Source organism: Pristiophorus japonicus, chromosome 3 (genome assembly GCF_044704955.1).
Source record: "Pristiophorus japonicus isolate sPriJap1 chromosome 3, sPriJap1.hap1, whole genome shotgun sequence".
Taxonomy (NCBI): domain Eukaryota; kingdom Metazoa; phylum Chordata; class Chondrichthyes; family Pristiophoridae; genus Pristiophorus; species Pristiophorus japonicus.
The window spans coordinates 243,061,098-243,083,982 of record NC_091979.1 but is presented as its reverse complement, the minus strand read 5'-3'; the positions used below and the strand labels follow the sequence as shown (position 1 = coordinate 243,083,982).

General features: G+C 46.5%; 1 protein-coding gene across 2 annotated transcripts in view; it reads right to left on the bottom strand.

Moving 5' to 3' along the window:
- Positions 1–953: 953 nt before the first annotated feature.
- The window catches only part of cyp17a1 (cytochrome P450, family 17, subfamily A, polypeptide 1), a 34,056-nt gene continuing 12,124 nt past the window's right edge, over positions 954–22,885 (bottom strand). The window contains exons 5-8 of one of the 2 annotated variants that reach the window (XM_070876478.1): positions 21,844–22,053; positions 16,681–16,850; positions 9,713–9,816; positions 954–3,777 (exon numbers count right to left, since the gene is read on the bottom strand). In XM_070876478.1, the coding sequence (XP_070732579.1) occupies positions 3,665–3,777; positions 9,713–9,816; positions 16,681–16,850; positions 21,844–22,053 (597 nt within the window). In that variant the 3' untranslated portion in view covers positions 954–3,664. Of the gene's footprint in view, positions 3,943–9,712; positions 9,817–16,680; positions 16,851–21,843; positions 22,054–22,885 lie in introns of both variants that reach the window. The other variant, XM_070876477.1, reaches the window with a different exon arrangement.

Sequence of the window (22,885 nt, the reverse complement as noted above, 5' to 3'; positions counted from 1 at the left end):
AATAGCTGGTTTGACTGGGGGATCCTGGGGGTCCTATTTAACGCATGGAGTAGTTATTCTTGTTGTAATAATAATTACTTGTTGCTCGATTATCGGATGTTTTAATATCTGCTGTAAAGTCATGATGGCCCGAATAGTGCCGGTTGCCAGCGTGATCACCGGAAAAGAACATCTGATGGGAACACCCGAAGACGCCGAGGAAGATGGAGCGGACGACGCAGGCACAGACCACTACCGATGAAGGGTAGGCTAGAGCTACAGGCAAGGCAGGGAAGTAACTTGCCTCGAAGGTAGGCACTGAGCCACCTTCATTGTGATCATCTGGATTTCGTGAACATCCTCCAGGACCAACAGGGGGAACTGTTGGAGTGGATTTTCAGACATAGCAAAGCAGGATGGGGTAAGCCAACTATCTGCCTTTCCACTAAATGAACTTTGTACCAAGAAGCCTATCTGCTGTCCCTAATATGAACTCTGCAGCAACAAGTGACTCCTGGCCAGGTGCAGGCCACTGTTTCATAGAAAGCTTTGCAACAGAATAACTAACCACAAAAGAAGATACAGAGGAAGGGCCCCCAAACTCGTGCCATGCTATCAGGTTTCACTAGGACTAAAAAGTTGTATGTAAATGAATTGCATTGCCATATGGATTGATTGGTTGTATGTAAATGAATTGCATTGCCATATGGATTGATTGGTTGTATGTAAATGAATTGCATTGCCATATGGATTGATTGGTTGTATGTAAATGAATTTAAATGATTGTATCCCACCCCCTGTAAGCTGCTTATAACCCCGCGGCACCAGGCACTCAGGGAGAAGGTGTTAGCAGATCGCGGGATCGCAACTCTTCTCCCAGAGAAGCAATAAAGTTGTCTCTCTTACTTTACTAGAGTCTATGTGAATTTATTTTCACTAACACTATACAGTACAAATGCACACCAGGCCCATACTAGAGAGAAGGTCACTCTGTGACCAGTAACCTTTATTAGCCAGCACTGAAGTGGAGAAGATGGGTGGAGCTTCCCCTTTTATACCTGAAAGTCCAGGTTAGGAGTGTCTCCCACAAGTTCACCACCTAGTGGTCAGTGTTCTCACGGTGTACAACTTAGGTCAGTTTATACATGGATTACAATGACAGTAGAATACATGACAAAGAGGATCTCCAAATCTCAACAGCAGTCGAGAATAACCTGTTAAAGCAACTTAAAATTCAGCCCAGAGGAAGAAGGGTGGAAGAGATCCCACAAAGCAGCAATCACTACAGTTTATTGAGTATTGAACAAAAGTTGATTAGCTGGTAGCTATAGTCTGTGAATATATATTTGTATACAATATTTCATAGGTACAAATATTCATGTAGATGTCGTTAAGCTCGGTGCAGTGTTTTAGAATTAGAATAACTGCAACAGTAAGATTCCGTGCAGCACTCACCAATGGAGAGTATGACTGTAAAGGAGCCCTTGTAGCCCATGCATGAAGACTCTACAGATAGCCTCCTCGTCTTCACACAAGAGAAGGTACAGTGCCTTAAATAAACTCCCATTAGTTAATGCAAAACAAAGGAGTTACATCTGAATAATGTTGACTCCCCTGTCTGCACCAAAAGTTGCAGTGACCGATCTGGAAAGGTTGTTTCCGAGAAAAAAAGAAAAGACTTGCATTTAAATAGTGCCTTTCATGACCACCGGACGTCTCAAAGCTCTTTACAGCCAATGAAGTGCTTTTTGAAGTGTAGTCACTATTGCAATGTTTTTATGTTGATTGAGGGATAAATATTGGCCAGGACACCAGGGATAACTCCCCTGCTCTTCGAAATAGTGCCACAGGATCTTTTACGTTCACCTGAGAGAGCAGATGGGGCCTCGGTTTAACGTCTCATCCGAAAGATGAAGAAAAGCATTTTTACCCATTAAGGTGTCCTAAACAGCAAAACGGGAGCCTGTGCCTATGTTAATATGGTCATCAGAGTAAATAAATGGGGAGGCCAGCGGAAGCTATTCAAATATGTAAATATTGCAGCATTTATAATTACAGATGCAACTATTAAATCCCCTTTGCGTCAAGGGAATTGTATCATAGCCCTTGTATTCACTGAAGAGAACAGAAAACTATTGCAGACTGAAAAACATGAGCTGGGTAATTTCTCAGGGTAACAAAGCCTCATTGAACCTACAGTTGATATGTGTATTGAAGAGGGAGTCTTATCTTGGGACATTCTCGTTTTCAAAGACAGGAATCTCACCAAACATTTAAAGGGGGAGTCTCCGACCCAAACCTCCCTTTAAAGAAGGGGAGCTTCACTATTCAGACCTTCTTTAAAGGTAATTTTATTATTAAAGGTAGGTGGCCAAGCCAACAGCAGCCACTCTTCACGCCTAAAATATTTGGGGACTGAGTAGATGTTTCCCCTCGTGGGGGAATCTTGAACTAGGGGGCAAAGTTTCAGAATAAGAGGTTGTCCATATAAGGAGATGAGGAGGAATTTCTTCACTCGGAGGGTTGTGAATCTTTGGAATTCTCTGCCCCAGAGAGCTGTGGAGACTGGGTCACTGAATATACTCAAGGTGGAGATAGACAGATTCTTGAACTGTAGAGGAGTGAAGGGTTATGGGGAATGGGCAGGGAAGTGAAGTTGAGGCCAGGATCAGATCAGCCCTGATCTTATTAAATGGTGGAGCTGGCTCGAGGGGCCAAATGGCCGACTCGTGTTCTTATTTCTGATGTTCTTATGAAAGACTGCCTTGGAGGACTCCGAACTCCTCAAAGGAGTGGGAATAAATCGAGGCAGCACTCTGAGTGAATAACAGCACCTAACAATTCAGCTCCCTCTCACTATCGGGCTGAGTGATTGGGGATCACCCCCTCGGCCAAACCAACTGCAGCCACTCTTCATGTCTAAAATGTGTGGGGAGGGGGTGGAGATGTTCTGAGCACACTGTGGTTCACCTCTGAGGTCTGGGTCCATCCCAGACTGATAGAATGAAAGTCTGCTGGGTATGTCAGTCGTAAACGGGAACTATATAAAAGGTATTTGAGCAACTTTCATCTAGACGGGGGGCGTGGGGGGAGGACATGAATCCACAGCATGAAAGTGGCATGAATTGGTCAGTTTCACTCAGCGACACCTCGGGATGTCTGGAATGAAAAAATGGAAATTTATGCCACCCTCGTGTGGTAGTAGATATTGTTCAGAGACTGGAGGTACGCTATATATTTTTTTTTGGGGGGGGGAAGGACAGAGTGGAGCAACCCACAAATTATCCCTGAAAACTTATCTCCATTTGACCCCAAGTGCTGTGTCATTTTCAAGGAACTTTCTGCTTGGACCTGGGATTAAACTTCTCTCGGAGACCCTCTTCATAGCCTTGTAGACCCTCTAATATTAGGTTGCGCCCTCTCACCCACCCCAAATGCATTTCTCATTTCTCTTAACATTTCTCTTGCAACTTTTGTTACTGTTTGCCAGCAGCTTATACACAATAAAAAAAAACTCGTCAGTCGTGAACACACTTTAAGTACACAGAACCGTGCAAGGCGTCAGTTACTACATGTAGCAGATTATGGGGCCCAGTGGGCTTGTGATTGCTTTCCCTGTTCAGTAGCGATGAGTAGCATTACTAAGACTGGTTGCTGCTTCTGAGCTGGTGCACCATTTTTGCTGTCAATCGCGCAATCCGCAATTTTTCCAAGATTCCCTGATCTTCAGATGGACCTTGAATTTTGTTGGTTGCAGGACAATCCCGAATTTTCCTGTCATGTCTGGCAGCGGATCGCCTGGGGAGACATGGACAGTGAAGCGCTGCAGAATCCACGACATGAAGAGAAAGAGTTCCATCTTTGCCAGCACCTCCCCGAGGCAAACACGGACGCCAGCCCCGAAAGGCAGGAAACTGGGCGAAGGAGAATGGATGTATTTTCCATCCTCATCCAGAAACCGGCCTGCAATAGAGACCAAATATATATATTTTTTATACAGGTTGGACCTCCCTTATCGGGGACTCCCTTATCCGGCACCACCCCTCATCCGGCATGATTCTGGTGGTTGGGTTCGAATGCGCAGAACGTGGCTGACCTCCACCCGGACTTTGGGGTCGCACCGACACTCTGCCCGCTGGGGCTCGCTGACACTTCAGGCCCGCCCGGGGCACTGACCTCCTCCTCCCCCCTCCCCTCCCTCGGGCTGTCTTCCCTTTATCTGGCAAAATCCCTTATTCGGCAAGGCCAAGTCCCGAGGGTGCCAGATAAGGGTGGTTCAACTTGTATATATAATCTGTTCAATTCAGATACCTAAAAAGTTCCTTTCAGCAGCTTTGAGCCGGGGGTGGGATTGGAAAAATTTGACGCGTTACTTTTTAATGTGTTCAAGGTCTGTGTTCATTTTCTCTCAGTAAGGAGCACCTAATATGAAGGGGTTGTCTTATGAAGAAAGGTTAGAAACATAGAAACATAGAAAATAGGTGCAGGAGTAGGCCATTCGGCCCTTCGAGCCTGTACCACCATTCAATAAGATCATGGCTGATCATTCCCTCAGTATCTCTTTCCCGCTTTCTCTCCATACCTCTTAATCCCTTTAGCCGTAAGGGCCATATCTAACTCCCTTTTGAATATATTCAATGAACTGGCATCAACAACTCTCTGCGGCAGTGAATTCCACAGGTTAACAACTCTCTGAGTGAAGAAGTTTCTCCTCATCTCAGTCCTAAATGGCCTACCCCTTATCCTAAGACTGTGTCCCCTGGTTCTGGACTTCCCCAACATCAGGAACTTTCTTCCTGCATCTAACCTGTCCAGTCCCATCAGAATCTTATACGTTTCTATGAGATCCCCTCTCATCCTTCTAAACTCCAGTGTATAAAGACCCAGTTGATCCAGTCTCTCCTCATATGTCAGTCCAGCTATCCCGGGAATCACTCTGGTGAACCTTCACTATCTTGAGCAGGTTGGGCCTGACTCATTGGAGTTTAGAAAAATGAGAGCTGATCTTATTGAAACGTATAAGATACTGAGGAGGCTTGACAGAGTAGATGCAGAGAGAATGTTTCCCCTCATGGGGGAATCGAGAACTAGAGGACACAGTTTCAGAATAAGGGATCGCCCATTTAAAATGGATATGAGGAATTTCTTCTCTCAGACGGTCGTGAATCTTTTGAATTCTCTACCTCAGAGAGCCGTGGAGGCTGGGTTGTTGAGTATATTTAAGGCGGAGATAGACAGATTTATGAATGATAAGGGAGTCAAGGATTATGGGGAGCAGGCGGGGAAGTGGAGTTGAGGGCAGAATCAGATCAGCCATGATCTTATTGAATGGCGGAGTAGGCTCGAGGGGCCAAATAGCTTACTCCTGCTCCTATTTCTTATGTTCCTACAAAAGGCAAAATACACCGGATGCCGAAAGTCTGAAATATAAACAGAAAATGCTGGAGACATTCAGCTGTTCAGGCAGCATGTCTGTGGAGAGAGAAACCGAGTTAACATTTCAGGTCGGTGACCTTTCATCAGAACTGGAAAAAGTTGGAGATGTAACGGGCTTTAAGCAAGACGAATTTAGGGAGCTAGGAGCAAAATTAAAAAGTAGGACCTCAAAAGTAGTAATCTCAGGATTGCTACCAGTGCCATGTGCTAGTCAGAGTAGGAATCGCAGGATAGCTCAGATGAATACGTGGCTTGAGGAGTGGTGCAGAAGGGAGGGATTCAAATTCCTAGGACATTGGAACCAGTTCTGGGGAGGTGGGACCAGTACAAACCGGACAGTCAGCACCCGGGCAGGACCGGAATCAATGTCCTAGGTGGAGTGTTTGCTAGTGCTGTTGGGGAGGAGTTAAACTAATATGGCAGGGGGAGGGGAACCTATGCAGGGACATGGAGGGAAGTAGAATGGGGACAGAAGCAAAAGATAGAAAGAAGAAAAGTAAAAATGGAGGGCAGAGAAATCCAAGGCAAAAAAGCAAAATAGGCCAAATTACAGCAAAATTCTAAAGGGGCAAAGTGTGTTAAAAAGACAAGTCTGAAGGCTCTGTGCCTCAATGCGAGGAGTATTTGGAATAAGGTGGATGAATTAACTGCGCAGATAGCAGTTAACGGATATGATGTAATTGGGATTACGGAGACATGGCTCCAGGGTGACCAAGGCTGGGAACTCAACATCCAGGGGTATTCAACATTCAGGAAGGATAGACAGAAAGGAAAGGGAGGTGGGGTGGCGTTGCTGGTTAAAGAGGAAATTAATGCAATAGTAAGGAAGGACATTAGCTTGGATGATATGGAATCGGTATGGGTGGAGCTACGGAATACCAAAGTGCAGAAAACGCTAGTGGGAGTTGTGTACAGACCACCAAACAGTAGTAGTGAGGTTGGGGACAGCATCAAACAAAAAATTAGGGATGCATGCAATAAAGGTACAGCAGTTATCATGTGCGACTTTAATCTACATATTGATTGGGCTAACCAAACTGATAGCAATGCAGTGGAGGAGGATTTCCTGAAAACCATTAGGGATGGTTTTCTCGACCAATATGTCGAGGAACCAACTAGAGGGCTGGCTATCCTAGACTGGGTGATGTGTAATGAGAAAGGACGAATTAGCAATCTTGTTGTGCGAGGCCCCTTGGGGAAGTATACATAATATAGTAGAATTCTTTATTAAGATGGAGAGTGACACAGTTAATTCATAGACTAGGGTCCTGAACTTAAGGAAAGGTAACTTCGATGGTATGATACGTGAATTGGCTAGAATAGACTGGCAATTGACACTTAAAGGGTTGACGGTGGATAGGCAATGGCAAATATTTAAAGATCACATGCATGAACTTCAACAATTGTACATCGTTGTCTGGAATAAAAATAAAAGGGGGAAGGTGGCTCAACCATGGTTAACAAGGGAAATTAAGGATAGTATTAAATCCAAGGAAGAGGCATATAAATTGGCCAGAAAAAGCAGCAAACCTGAGGACTGGGAGAATTTTGCAATACAGCAGAGGAGGACAAAGTGTTTAATTAGGAGGGGGGAAATAGAGTATGAGAGGAAGCTTACTAGGAACATAAAAACTGACTGCAAAAGCTTCTATAGACATGTGAAAAGAAAAAGATTAGTGAAAACAAACGTAGGTCTCTTGCAGTCAGATTCAGGTGAATTTATAATGGGGAACAAAGAAATGGTGGACCAGTTAAACAAGTGCTTTGGTTCTGTCTTCACAAAGGAAGACACAAATAACCTTCTGGAAATACTAGGGGACCGAAGGTCTAGTGAGAAGGAGGAACTAAAGAATATCCTTATAAAGCGGGAAATTGTGTTAGGGAAATTGATGGAATTGAAGGCTGATAAATCCCCGGGGCCTGATAGTCTGCATCCCAGAGTACTTAAGGAAGTAGGCCTAGAAATAGTGGATGCATTGGTGATCATTTTCCAACAGTCTATCGACTCTGGATCGGTTCCTATGGACTGGAGGGTAGCTAATGTAACATCACTTTTTAAGAAAGGAGGGAGAGAGAAAATGGGTAATTATATACCGGTTAGCCTGACATCAGTAGTGGGGAAAATGTTGGAATCAATTATTAAAGATGAAATAGCAGCACATTTGGAAGGCAGTGATGGGATTGGCCCAGGTCAGCATGGATTTATGAAAGGGAAATCATGCTTGACAAATCTTCTAGAATTTTTTGAGGATGTAACTGGTGGAGTGGACAAGGGGGAACCAGTGGATGTGGTGTATTTGAACTTTCAAAAGACTTTTGACAAGGTCCCACACAAGAGATTGGTTGCAAAATTAAAGCACATGGTATTGGGGGTAATGTACTGACGTGGATAGAGAACTGGTTGACAGACAGGAAGAACATAAGAATTAGGAACAGGAGTAGGCCATCTAGCCCCTCGAACCTGCTCCGCCATTCAATAAGATCATGGCTGATCTGGCCGTGGACTCAGCTCCATTTACCCGCCCGCTCCCTGTAACCCTTAATTCCCTTATTGGTTAAAAATCTATCTATCTGTGTAGCAGGAGACCAAAACTGTGAAGCAGAGAGTCGGGATAAACGTGTCCTTTTCAGAATGGCAGGCAGTGACTAGTGGGGTGCCGCAGGGCTCAATGCTGGGACCCCAGCTATTTACAATATACATTAATGATTTGGATGAGGGAATTGAGTGTAATAGCTCCAAGTTTGCAGATGACACTAAGCTGGGTGACAGTGTGAGCTGTGAGGAGGACGCTAAAAGGCTGCAGGGTGGCTTGGACGGGTTAGGTGAGTTGGCAAACACGTGGCAGATGCAGTATAACATGGATAAATGTGAGGTTATCCACTTTGGGGGCAAAAACACAAAGGCAGAATATTATCTGAATGGTGACAGATTAGGAAAAGGGGAGGTGCAGCAAGATTTGGGTATCATTGTACATCAGTCATTGAAAGTTGGCATGCAGGTACAGCAGGCAGTGAAGAAGGCAAATGGTATGTTGGCCTTCATAGCTACGGGATTTGAGTATAGGAGCAGGGAGGTCTTGCTGCAGTTGTACAGGGCCTTAGTGAGGCCTCACCTGGAATATTGTATTCAGTTTTGGTCTCCTGATCTGAGGAAGGATGTTCTTGTTGTTGAGGGAGTGCAGCGAAGGTTCACCAGACTGATTCCCAGGATGGCAGGACTGACACATGAGGAGAGACTGGATCGACTGGGCCTGTGTTCACTGGAGTTTAGAAGGATGAGAGGGGATCTCATAGAAACATAAAATTCTGATGGGACGGGACAGGTTAGATGCAGGAAGAATGTTGGGGAAGTCCAGAACCAGGGGTCACAGTCTAAGGATAAGGGGTAAGCCATTTAGAACTGAGATGAGGAGAAACTTCTTCACTCAGAGAGTTGTTAACCTGTGGAATTCCCTGCCGCAGAGCGTTGTTGATGCCAGTTCATTAAATATATTCAGGAGGGAGTTAGATATGGCCCTTATGGCTAAAGGGATCCAGGGGTACGGAGAGAAAGCAGGAAAGGGGTACTGAGGGAATGATCAGCCATGATCTTATTGAATGGTGGTGCAGGTTCGAAGGGCCGAATGGCCTACTCCTGCACCTACTTTCTATATTTCTATGTGAGTGCAGGGACAGGGGAACGAATGGAGGGGGAGGAAAGAAGAAAAGGAAAGGCCTGTGATAGGGTGGAAGGCAAGGAGTGATTGAATGACTAAAGGGATGATGGTACAGGGCGAAAGGAGATGGTAAAGGGACAAGTAAAGAAACAAAAGATGGGTCAAGAGAAGCTGTAAATGACAGCGGTAACAACAACAACTTGTATTTATATAGCGCCTTTAACGTAGTGAAACGTCCCAAGGCGCTGCACAGAAGTATTATGCGATAAACATTTGACCAATAAGTGGAAATTAGTGCAGGTGACCAAAAGCTTGGTCAAAGAGGTAGGTTTTAAAGAGCATCCTGAAGGAGGAAAGAGAGGTAGAGAGACGGAGAGATTTAGGCAGGGAGTTCCCGAGCTTGGGGCCCAGAAAACAGAAGGCATGGCCGCCCAATGGTGGAGCGATTATAGTCAGGGATGCTCAGGAGGGCAGAATTAGAGGAGCGCAGACATCTCGGGGGATTGTGGGGCTGGAGGAGATTACAGAGATTGGGAGAGTCATCATCAGCACCTGCTGTCCAATAAATGGGAGCTGTGATTATGATCTGAAATTGTTGAACGCAATGTTGAGTCCGGAAGGCTGCAAAGAACAGCTCTCACCTGGATCAAAGGTATCTGGGTTCTTCCACTCCTTCTCGTCGTGATGAATAGCCCAGAGGTTGATGACTACACGAGTTCCTTTTGGGATTGTGTAGTCACCAATGCTACAAATCAACAAATTGGAATCAGTTAAAACTGCATCTCAAAAGTATGTGAATAATTTTTTTTCAAAACCAGATCACCTCCTAGAAAGACAGACTTGCATTTATATTGCGTCTTTCACTACCTCAGGACATCCCAAAGCGCTTTACAGCCAGTGAAGTACTTTTTGAAGTGTTGTCACCTGTTGTAATGTAGGAAACGTGGCAGCCAATTTGTGCAAAGCAAGCTCCCACAAACTGCAATTAAATAAATGACCAGATAATGTTTTTTGTGATAAATATTGGCCATGAGAGATAAATATTGGCCATGACACCAGGGATAATTCCCCTGCTCTTAGAAAATAGGAGCAGTAGTCGGCCATTCGGTCCCTCGAGCCGGCACCACCATTCAATATGATCATGGCTGATCCTCTATCTCAACACCATATACCTGCTTTCTCCCCATACCTCTTGATGCCTTTTGTGTCTAGAAATCTATCAATCTCCTTCTTAAATATATTCAGTGACTTGGCCTCCACAGCCTTCTCTGGTAGAGAATTCCACAGGTTCACCACCCTCTGAGTGAAAAAATTTCTCCTCATATCGGCTCTAAATTTCTTACCCCGTATCCTGAGACTGTGACCCCTTGTTTTTGACTTCCCAGCCAGGGGAAACATTCTCCCTGCATCCAGTCTGTTTTCTTTGAATCGTGCCATGGGATCTTTTATGCCCACCTGAAAGGGCAGACGGGACCTCAATTTAACTTCTCAACTGAAAGACGGCACCTCCGACAATGCAACACTCCCTCAACACTGCACTGGAGTGTCAGCCTAGATTTATGTGCTCGAGTTCCTGGAGTCGGACTTGAACTCACGACCTTCTGACCCAGAGGTTACTTAGTTACTCAGATAGGCTCAAAGAGTTGGCTCTACTTACTCTTGAGCAGAGGAAACTTTGGAGAAGATCTGATCGAGGGCGATAAAATAATGAAAGGGTTGGATAGCGTCTCTATTGATAGATTATTCCAGTTTAACAAAATGGAGAGCACGAGAGGATACACATTTAGACGGTGTAAGAGTCATCATCATCATAGGCAGTCCCTTAGAATCGAGGAAGACTTGCTTCCACTCCTGAAGTGTTCTTTGGTGGCTGAACAGACCAATTCGAGAGCCACAGACTCTGTCACAGGTGAGACAGATAGTCGTTGAGGGAAGGGGTGGGTGGGACAGGTTTGCTGCACGCTCGTTCCGCTGCCTGCGCTAGATTTCTGCATGCTCTTGGCATTGAGACTCGAGATGCTCAGCGCCCTCTCGGATGCACTTCCTCCACTTAGGGCGGTCTTGGGCCAGGGATTCCCAGATGTCAGTGGGGATCTTGCACTTTATCAGGGAGGCTTTGAGGGTGTCTTTGTAGCATTTCCCCTGCCCATCTTTGGCTGGTTTGCCGTGAAGGAGCTCCGAGTAGAGCACTTGGTTTGGGAGTCTTGTGTCTGGCATGCAGACAATGTGGCCTGCCCAGCGGAGCTGATTGAGTGTGGTCTGTGCTTCAGTGCTGGATGAGGATGCTGATATTGGTGCGTCTGTCCTCCCAGGAGATTTGTAGGATCTTGCGGACACATCGTTGGTGATATTTCTCCAGCAACTTGAGTTGTCTACTGTACACAGTGTAAGAGTAGGAATAGACTGGATGTAAGGCGGGTCTTCTTTCCCCAGAGAGTAGTAAGTCTCTGGAATGCATTGCCACTGATGTGGTGGGTGATGTCAGCAAGGTCCAGGTCGATGATTGGAGCGTGGGCAGATGCAGCAGGAGCGACGAGATCGGGGCGAAGGAGCTGTGAAAGACTGTGGAGGGATGTGATCGGGGCCCAGAGGAGGCGTGAGTTCGGGGCCAGGGGCCCAGGGGCAGCACAGGCCAGCCCACACTGCGATATGTATGCACACTAGTTCCATGCAGCAGAACAGATTTCCAGTTGTCTTGGGTAATCCTGGCCATTGGACAAAGACCTAGCTCTGTCAAGCCCGTGTGGTGGCTGGTGTGCAATGGCCACCACACATTGCTCCAGTCATCCTGTGTGTGGGCTGGCTTGATGGAACAGTTGGTCTTTTCCTGCCCACCGTTTTCATAGGTTTATATTTAGTGCTATCAACCGAGCCACGGCTGACAGCTGTACCTCCTTCACTGGTTTGCGCTATCTTCCAATCCACCACAGCTCGTAGCTTTTGCTTAAAAAACCTGGGTGAAAAGTTCAATAAGCCCCCATGTGACGTTTTGGCCAGTCCGTTCCCTGGTGTTGAAGTATGAGTGGAAGATATGAGCATTACCTGCTGTAGACATCATCTACCTGCCTAAAATAACTTACACCACAGCACAGGAGAATTAAGCATCAAGAGTCTGTGGGTATGAGATGTACTGTTTCTCTCCCCTCATATTTGAGCCTTGAATTTTACTATCCGTGTATAATGCACACCCCTTATTTTTGGATTATTTTTTGGCTATAAAAATATGCATTGGGCATGAAAATGATTGGTACTTGGATATGTCAGATTGTCCAGATATGTAGCTTTACAAAACCAATTTTGGAAGTTACAGAGTTACAGAAGGATTTAAACACGTGCCCATTGTAACAGGGCTATCAAGATCAATTGACATGGGTAGGGAATTTGTTAGGAGGTAGGAGACAGAGAGTAGGAATAATGGATATGTACTCCAACTGGCAGGATGTGAGTAGTGGTGTCCCCCCCAGGGATCTGTACTGGGGCCTCAGCTTTTCTCTATATTTATCAGTGACTTAGATGAAGGAATGGAGAGCTGCATATCCAAGTTTGCTGATGATACTAAGGGCCCAAGTTTCAGGCCGTGACTAGAACGGCGCAGCCCCGACCTGGACGCCCGTTTTTTGCGCCAGAAAGTGCGTCAAAAAAATACTTATCGATTCTCCGGCTCCCTGCAGGTCCTCTGGAGCTGGGCGCGGCACAGCACGAGCTGTGGGGGGGCGGAGCCAGGTCCCTGCGCTGAAGACAGTGCCGGGACCTCTGCATAGGCGCGCTACATGGGCGCACCTGTGCAGTAGCTCCAGGCTCCCAAAACTGTATGGGAGTGGCCTGAAGCACGCAGCCCCTAGCCCTGGCCGAATGGCCTCACTGGGGCGGCGTAGATCAGGCTGCACCTCCCACTCCCAGCTCCTGCTTCCTCCCGACCCGACCCGACTCCCCCACCCCGCCCCGGACACGACCCCTGCTCCCCCCACCCCGACCCGACTCCCGCTCCCACTCCCCCCCCCCCCCCCAACCGCCCCCGGACTGGACTGGACCCGACCCGACTCCCCTACCCCGCCCCGGACCCGACCCCCGCTCCCCCCACCCCGGACCCAACCCGACCCGACTCGACTCCCGCTCCCACTCCCCCCCCCCACCCCCGGACCCGACCCACCCCCCGCCCCAGGACCGGACCCCGGACCCGACCCCCCCAGCCCCCGGATCCGACCCAACCCCCGCTCCCCCCCCTGCCCCGGACCTGACCCGACCCAACCCTACTCCCGCTCCCGCTCCCACCCCCGCCCCCGGACCCGACCCGACTCCCACTCCCCACCCGGACCCGACCCAACTCCCATTCCCACCCCCGGACCTGACCCGACCCGACCCCGGACCCGACCCCCCCCCCCGGACCCGACTTTGTCCCCCTCTCTCTCTCTCCCCCTCCCCTCCCTCCCTCCCTTCTCCCCCTCTCTTCCCTCCCTCCTCTCCCTCCCTTCTCCCCCTCTCCCCCTCCCCCCCTCCTCCTCCCCTCATTCCCTCTCCCCCCCCTCCCTCACTCTCCCTCTCCCCCCCTCCTCCCACTCCCCTCACTGTCAGAAACACAGACACTGACAGACAGAGAGTGAAAGAGTCACACACAAACAGACAGAGAGATAGAGACACTGACAGAGACACATTGGGGGGGGGAGGGGGGGGGACGCTGTTGGAGGGCTCCCGGTGCTGCAGTCGGTAAGTAGAAAATGTTTTATATATTGATTTTTAAATTTTTTTAATTTTTTATTAATTTTTTTTGATTGATTTATTGGTTGATTTATTGATGTATTTATAATTTATTATTGATGATGGCTCTTTATTTGTAAAACTGAATTTTTTAATGTTTGTAAACTTCCTTTAAACCCCCCCCCCCCCCACATTCCCTACACCTGATTTGTAACCTACGCCTGATTTTCTTAGTGTAGGCAAGGTTTTTCTGAGCGTACAAAAATCTGCACTTATTCCATTCTAAATTAGTTTGGAGTAAGTTTTCACTGCCTAAACTTTCAAAACGGGCGTAAGTGGCCGGACACGCCCCCTTTTGAAAAAAAAAATCTGTTCCAAACTGAAACTGTTCTAACTGACTAGAACTGGAGCAAAGTAAATGCAGAGAATTGCAATTTCTAAGATACTCCATTCTAAACCAATTGCTCCAAAAAAACAGGAGCAACTCAGGCCGAAACTTGGCCCCTAAGTTAGGTGGCACAGTAAATAGTGTAGATGGGAAAGGAAAGGTTGCAAGGGCCATTGATAGATTAACTGATTGGACAAAACTGTGGCAGATGCAGTTCAACGTGGGGAAGTGTGAGGTCATCCAATTTGTACCTAAGGAAGATAGATCAGAGTATTGTCTAAATAGCGTGGAGCTCGGAACTGTGGAGGAGCAGAGGTCCATGTACAGAAATCACTAACAGCTGGGGACAGGTACCACAAATAATTAAAAAGGATAATGAAATGTCGGCCTTTGTCTCAAGGGGGCTGGAATATAAAGGGGTGGAAGTTATGCTACAGTTGAATAAAGATCTGGTTGGACCACATCTGGAGCAACTTCGTTCAGTTCTGAGCACCGCACTCCAGGAAGGATATATTGGCCTTGGAGGGGGTCCAGTGTAGATTCACCAGAATGTTGGGGCTAAAAGGGTTAAAATATGTCGATAGGTTGCACAGACTAGGCTTGTATTCCTTTAAGTGTAGAATATTAAGGGGTGATCTAATTGAGGTGTATAAGATGATTAAATAATGTGTTAAGAGTTTATGGAGAGAAACTATTTCCTCTGGTGGGGAAGTCCAAAACAAGAGGGCATAATATGGAAACATAGAACAAATAGAAAATAGGAGCAGTAGTAGGCCATTCGGCCCTTCGAGCCTGCACCGCCATTCAATATGATCATGGCTGATCCTCTGTCTCAACACCTTATTCCAATTTTCTCCTCAGACCCCTTGATGCCTTTTGAGTCTAGAAAGCTATCTATCTCCTTCTTAAATATATTCAGTGACTTGGCCTTCACAGCCTTCTGTGGTAGAGAATTCCACAGGTTCACCACCCTCTGAGTGAAGAAATTTCTCCTCATCTCAGTCCTAAATTTCCTACCCCATATCCTGAGACTGTGACTGATACGTCCTTACTATACAGTATAAATGCACACGAGGCCCATACTTGAGATAAGGTCACTCTGTGACCAGTTACCTTTATTACCAAGACCTCAAGTGTGAAGATGGGTGGAGCTTCCCCTTTTATACCTGAAAGTCCAGGTTAGGAGTGTCTCCCACAAGTTCACCCCCTTGTGGTTAATGTTCTCAAGGTGTACAACTTAGGTCAGCTTTTACATGGGTTACAATGACAGTTGAATACATGACAGTGACCACTTGTTCGAGACTTCCCAGCCAGGGGAAATATCTTCCCCGCATCCAGTATGTCCAGCCCCGTCAGAATTTTATACGTTTCAATGCAATCCCCTCTCATTCTTCTAAACTCTAGTTAATACAGGCCTAGTCGATCCAATCTCTCCTCATATGACAGTCCTGCCATCCCAGGAATCAGTCTGGTGAACCTTCGCTGCACTCCTTCTAAGGCAAGTATATCCTTTCTTAGGTAAGAAGACCACAATTGCACATAATACTCCAGGTGTGGTCTCACCAAGGCCCTGTATAACTGTAGTAAGACACCCTTGTTCCTGTACTCAAATCATCTTGCAATGAAGGCCAACATACCAATTGCCTTCCTAACTACTTGCTGCACCTGCATGTTTGCTTTCAATGACTGGTGTACAAGGACACCCAGGTCCCTTTGTACACCGACATTTCCCAAGTTATCGCCATTTAAATAATACTTTGTCTTTATGTTTTTCCTACTAAAGTGAATAACTTCACATTTATCCACGTTATACTGCATCTGCCATGTGTTTGCCCACTCACTCAACCTATCTAAATCGCCTTGCAGTGTCTTTGCATCCTCATCACAACTCACAATCCCACCTAGTTTTGTGTCGTCAGCAAACTTGGAAATATTACATTTGGTTCCCTCATCCAAATCATTTATATATATTGTGAATAGCTGGGGCCCAAGCACTGATCCCTGTGGTACCCCATTAGTCACTGCCCGCCACCCTGAAAAAGACCTGTTTATTCCTACTCTCTGTTTTCTGTCAGTTAACCAATTTTCAATCCATGCCAATACATTACCCCCAATCCTATGTGCTTTAATTTTGTACATTAACCTCTTTATTAAAGGCCTTCTGAAAATCCAAATACACTACATCCACTGGTTCTCCCTTATCTATTATAAGCTTAAAATTAAAGCCAGGATGTTCAGGGGTGATATCAGAAAGCATTTCTTCACACAAAGCATAATGAAAATCTGGAACTCTCTGCCAAAAAGCTGTAGAGACTGGGGGTCTATTGAAAATGTGATAGATTTTTGTGAGGTAAGGGTATTAAAGGATATGGAACCAAGGTGGGTAACTGGATTTAAGATACACATCACTAATGATCTAATTGAGTGGCAGAAGAGGCTCGAGGAGCTGAATGGCCTACTCCTGTTCCTATGTTCCCAATATACAATTCAGGACATGCAGATGCCTTGGATCCAAGACGCATTTACCTGGAGTCAGCTAAAGCCAAGTGTGGAATTACGAGAGGTGATACTGGTTGGATCCGCAGGACTTCACTGAGAGTTGCATTGAGAAAATGCATATTGCATCTGTCACTTATTGTGGGAGTCCTCTCAAATCCAATGGTGTTATCGATTTCCTCCTGTATTTTTTTCTGCACCTGCAGTGAAAACAGAGCGTCAAACTATTCAGCTGTCTTACTCATTGAATAATCTACCTATAATATAGCAAACGTTTTTTTATGTGGTGTTTAAGAGTAAAGATGTCTTACTGCAATTATATAGGGCCCTGGTGAGATCACATCTGGCCCTGGTGAGATCACATCTGGCCCTGGTGAGACCACATCTGGAATATTGTGTACAGTTTTAGTTTCCTTACCCAAGAAAGGATATACTTGCCAAAGAGGGAATGCAACAAAGGTTCACCAGACTGATTCCTGGGATGGGGGCTGGGGGGGTGGGGGGATTGTCCTATGAGGAGAGATTGAGTAGACTAGGCTTATATTCTCTAGAGTTTAGAAGAACGAGAGATAATCTAATTGAAATATACCAAATTCTTACAGAGCTTAACAGGGTAGATGCAGGAAGGATGTTTCCTCTGGCTGGGGAGTCTAGAACCAAGGGTCACAGAATAAGGGGTCAGTCATTTAGGACCGAGATGAGGAGAAATGTCTTAATTCAGCAGGTGGTGAAGCTTTGGAATTCTCTACCCCAGAGGGCTGTGGAGGACTGAAGAATTGTGTATGTTTCAATGAGATCACCTCTCAGTCTTCTAAACTCTAGACTTCAGCAAGACACAGCAATTGCACACGTTGGAGGGGTGTCAATATTGAACTTGACCAATCAGCCGGGGATATGAAGTTCTGTTGAAGACACCCTCAAAGAAGTATGGTGTTGGGACTCACCTGTGTGAGTGATCTAAAACACAGGGGTCAAAGGTCTGGAGTAAGAAGGATAGAGAAGCCCCCAAAAATGTTACAGGCACAAGAGAAATCATATTGAGGTTTGCTGACAATAACAAATCAGGGGGCATAGCAAACAATCGGGAAGAATTTAGGATATTGCAGAGGACATAGATGGGTTAGCAGAGAGGTGACAAATGCAGAGAAATGTACATTTTTCAAAAAGAAAACACTGCAAGGAAATACCAACAACTTCTCTGAATTCAAAGCCACTCAATTCAAATTATCTGATAATTTAAAGAAATGTTAGCACTAAATCCACTTGCTGTTATTTATCTTGCTTTATTCAAATTAATCGTTAGTACACATTTTCTTCAGTAGAAAGAAAGACTTTCATTTCTAGAGCACCTTTCACAACCACCGATGTCCCAAAGTGCTTTACAGTCAATGAGATACTTTTTGAAGTGTAGTCACTGTTGTAATGTAGGAAACGCAGCAGCCAATTTGCGCACAGCAGGCTCCCACAAACAGCAATGATAATTTGTTTTTGTTATTATGATTGAGGGATTAATATTGGCCAAGACACTGGGGAGAACTCCCCTGCTCTTCTTCAAAATAGTGCCATGGGATCTTTTACTGAGAGGACAGATGGGACGAAGACTATAGGCATAGATTTAAAGTAATTGGTAGGAGGGTGGTGGGGGTCTGGAACTCATTGCCTGAAAGTGTGGTAGAGGCAGAAACCCTCACCACATTGGATATACACTTGAAGTGCCGTAACCTACAAGACCACGGACCAAGAGCTGGAAAGTGGGATGAGGCTGGATAGCTCTTTGCTGGCCGGCGCGGACACGATGGAACAAAATGGCCTCCTTCCGTGCTGTAAATTTCTATGATTCTATGACCTCAATTTAACATCTCATCCGAAAGAGGACACCTCCGACAGTGCAGCACTCCCTCGGGAATGCACTAGAGTGTCAGCCTAGATTTTCTTGTGCTCAAGTCTCTGGAGTGGCACTTGAACCCACAACCTTCTGACTCAGAGGCGAGTGTGCTATCCACTGAGCCACAGCTGACACTGCAAGTGCAAAAATATAACGTTGAATTATCAGGCGTGGACCGTGTACCCTGAGAGGTAAGATTTTAACAGAGTGTATGATGGAACAGCGCGATGACTGGGTGCAGTTACACAGATTTTTAAATGCAGGGGTACAGGTAGAAAAGACAATACAAAGGCAAATTAGATTCATGTAGAGATAGGTACACTGACTATAAAGCAGGGAAGCACTGTTCAATTTGTACAAGATGTTGATTAGGCATCAGTTGGCGTTTTGTCCGCAGTTTTAGATTAATAGAAACATAGAAACATAGAAATTTACAACGCAAAAGAAGGCCATTCCGGCCAATCGCGTCCGCGCCGGCCGACAAAGAGCCACATGGCCCTTGGTCAGCAACCCTAAAGGTTACATATAAACCTATGAATAATGACGGAAAGGCAAAGAGCACCCAGCCCAACCAGTCCGCCTCACACAACTGCGACACCCCTTACACTGAAACATTCTACACTCCACCCCAACCGGAGCCATGTGATCTCCTGGAAGAGGCAAAAACCAGATAAAAAACCATGGCCAATTTAGGGAGAAAAAATCTGGGAAAATTCCTCTCCGACCCATCCAGGCGATTAAAACTAGTCCAGGAGATCACCCTGGCCGTATTCTATTCCCTGCAGTACTTACCATTATATCTGTGCCATCCAACAAAAGGTCATCCACTCTAATCCCAATTACAAGCTCTAGGTCCGTAACCCTGCAGGTTACTGCACTTGAAGTGCCTATCCAACTATCTCTTAAAAGTGGTGAGGATTTCTGCATCCACCACTCTTCCAGGCAGCGAGTTCCAGATCCCTTCAGCCCTCTGTGTAAAGAAGCCCCTCACCCAAATCCCCTCTAAACCTTCCACCAACCACCTTAAAACTATGCCCCCTTATAATAGACTCCTCCACCAATGGAAATAGACCCTTACTATCCACTATGTCCAGGCCCCTCAATATTTTGTACACCTCAATGAGGTCTCCTCTCAACCTCCTCTGTTCCAATGAGAACAAACCCAGCCTATCCAATCTGTCCTCATAACTAAGCTTCTTCATTCCTGGCAGCATCCTAGTAAATCTCCTCTGCACCCTCTCCAGTGCAATCACGTCCTTCCGATAATACGGCGACCAGAACTGCACGCAGTATTCCAGCTGTGGCCTAACCAAAGTATTATACAATTTAAGCATAACCTTCCTGCTCTATAGCAAGCACATTAGAGCCATGGAGAAGGTAAAGCAAAGGTTCTGACCAACGGATACACCAGAGACCCAATTCACGTCCAATCGGGGTCAAGCAAGGCTGTGTTATCGCATCAACGCTCTTTTTGATCTTTCTTGCTGCTATGCTCCACCTCACACTCAGCAAGCTCCCCGCTGGAGTGGAGCTAAATTACAGAACAAATGGGAATCTGTTCAACCTCCGCCGTCTCCAGGCCAGATCCAAAGTCGTCCCATCCTCTGTCATCGAACTACAGTATGCAGACGACGCTTGCGTTTGCGCACACTCAGAGGCCGAACTCCAAGCCATCGTCAACACCTTCACCGAGGCGTACGAGAGCATGGGCCTTACATCAAACATTCCTTACACTAAAGGTCCTCTACCAACCTAACTCCACCACACAGCACTACCCCCCGGTTATCAAAATCCACAATGAGGCCATGGACAACGTGGACCATTTTCCATACCTCGGGAGCCTACTGTCAACAAGGGCAGACATCGATGACGAGGTCCAACACTGCCTTCAGTGTGCCAGTGCAGCCTGAGGTCGCCTGAGGAAGAGAGTGTTTGAAGACCAGGACATCAAACCTGGCACCAAGCTCATGGTCTACAGTGCAGTAGTAATACCCGCCCTCCTATATGGCTCAGAGACGTGGACCATATACAGCAGGCACCTCAAAACTCTGGAGAAGTACCACCAGCACTGCCTCTGCAAGATCCTGCAAATCCATTGACAGGATAGGCACACCAACGTCAGTGTTCTCGCTCAGGCCAACATCCCCAGCATTGAAGCATTGACCACACTTAATCAGCTCTGCTGGACAGGCCTCATCGTCCACATGCCTGATACGAGACTCCCAAAGCAAGCGCTCTACTCAGAGCTCTGACACGGCAGGCGAGCCCCAGGAGGGCAGAGGAAACGCTTCAAGGACACCCTCAAAGCCTCCTTGAAAAAGTGCAACATCCCCACCGACACCCGGGAATCCCTGGCCCAGGACCGCTCAAATTGGAGGAAGAGCATCCGGGAGGCCGCTGAGCACCTTGAGTCTCATCGCCGAGAGCATGCAGAAACCAAGCGCAGGCAGCGGAAGGAGCGTGTGGCAAACCAGACTCCCCACCCATCCGTTCCTTCAACCACCATCTGCCCCACCTGTGACAGAGACTGTAGATATCGCATTGGACTGTATAGTCACCTGAGAACTCATTTTTAGTGTGGGAGCAAGTCATCATTGACCCCAAGGGACTGCTTAAGAAGATGAAGACTAGAATTGATCAGTTCTGATGTAAGGTCATTGACCTGAAATGTTAACTCTGTTTCTCTCTTCACAGATGTTGCCTGACCCGCTGAGTGTATCCAGCATTTTCTGTTCCTTATTTTAGTGCTAAAAACATTCAAACCTCTCAACCCACAAAATCCAATAGGGAATTCAGGCCTCCAGAGCATCCCCGATTTTAATCTCTCCACCAGCCGTGCCTTTAGCTGCCTGGGCCCTAAGCTCTGGAATTCCCTTTCTAAACCTCTCCGCCTATTTCTCCTGCTTTAAGATGCTCCTTAAAACCTACGTCTTTGACCTGCCCTACTTATCTCCTTATGTGAGTTGGTGCCAGATTTTGTTTTATCACGCTGTGAAGCCCCTGGGGAGGTTTTACTGCGTTGAAGGCGCTATATAAATACAAGTTGTTGTTTGAGTTCAGGAGAAACTTTTTTTTACTCAGAACGTATAACTCACTACCACAGGGAGTGGATGAGTCGAATTATATCGATGGATTCAAGGAGAAGCTTGGTAAGCACATGAGGGAGAGGGGAAGGGGATATGTTGATGGGGTGAGATGAAGAGCGGTGGGAGGAGGCTGATAAACTCCAGCACGCACCTGTTGGGCCGAATGGCCTGTTTTTGTGCTGTAAATACTGTTGTATGTTTTTCTTTAAATGTTTCTTTTACCTCAGGATTGTGAAGCAGATAAATAAAAATCCATCCGATCGTGGTAACTGTGGTCTCCACCCCTGCCCCAAATATGTCGGCCACCGCCATGAGCACGTGGTCATCCGTCAACTCCATCCCGTGCACCAAGCTGTTGTTGTTCTCTAAATTCATCTTGGCTTTTATGAGGATGTCGAGCAAATCATTGACAGAGTCGCTGTTGTAATTTGCCTGGAAGGGGGGTGGGGAAACAACAAGAATCACTGAAATAAAAACATACACACAGTTGAGAGCTGCACAGGCTAAAGCGATCAAAGAAATGACTGGCAGCTGCGATGATTTAAGACAGAAATAGACAGTTTCTTAACGATAAGGGGATAAGGGGTTATGGGGAGCGGACGGGGAAGTGGACCTGAGTCCATGATCGGATCAGCCATGGTCGTATTAAATGACGGAGCAGGCTCAAGGGGGCTGTATGGCCTACTCCTGCTCCTACTTCTTATCTTATGATCAATTAGACTGTTGACAAAAGCCAAGATAATGCGCTGAATCGCTGCAGATCTTGTGGTTGGGCGGCATCTTCATTACCGCATTCAGTTCCGGTCACTGAGGCACAAGGGAAAAATCGAAGCCCTGGGGAGTTGTGAGGGGAAAGTGCCTCGAGGTGGATCCCCAGTGTCAGAGGATTGAGTAATGGCGAAGAAGTTGAACTCTTCAGCTTAAAAGGAGATGGAGATAAATGAGTGAGGGGGGGGGGGGCGCTTTATAGGGTGTACAATGTAATCAGTAGAATAGAAAAGTTTAGTCCCGAGGACTGTTTCAGATTAAACCAAGATGGCAGGACAGGAAGATATAGGTACAATCGGGTGAATGTTAGAACTGTCATCAGGAAGAACATTTGTACACCTGGATTAATACCTGGAATGGTCTTCTGGGTAGGGATGTGGAGGCAACCCCTCTGGAATCATTCTAGAGGCAGTTTAATGCTGTACTGGGGAGATCCTGGGGGGAGATTGACCTGCACTTCATTTTCTGTCCTGAAGCCCTATTGGATACCACAGGT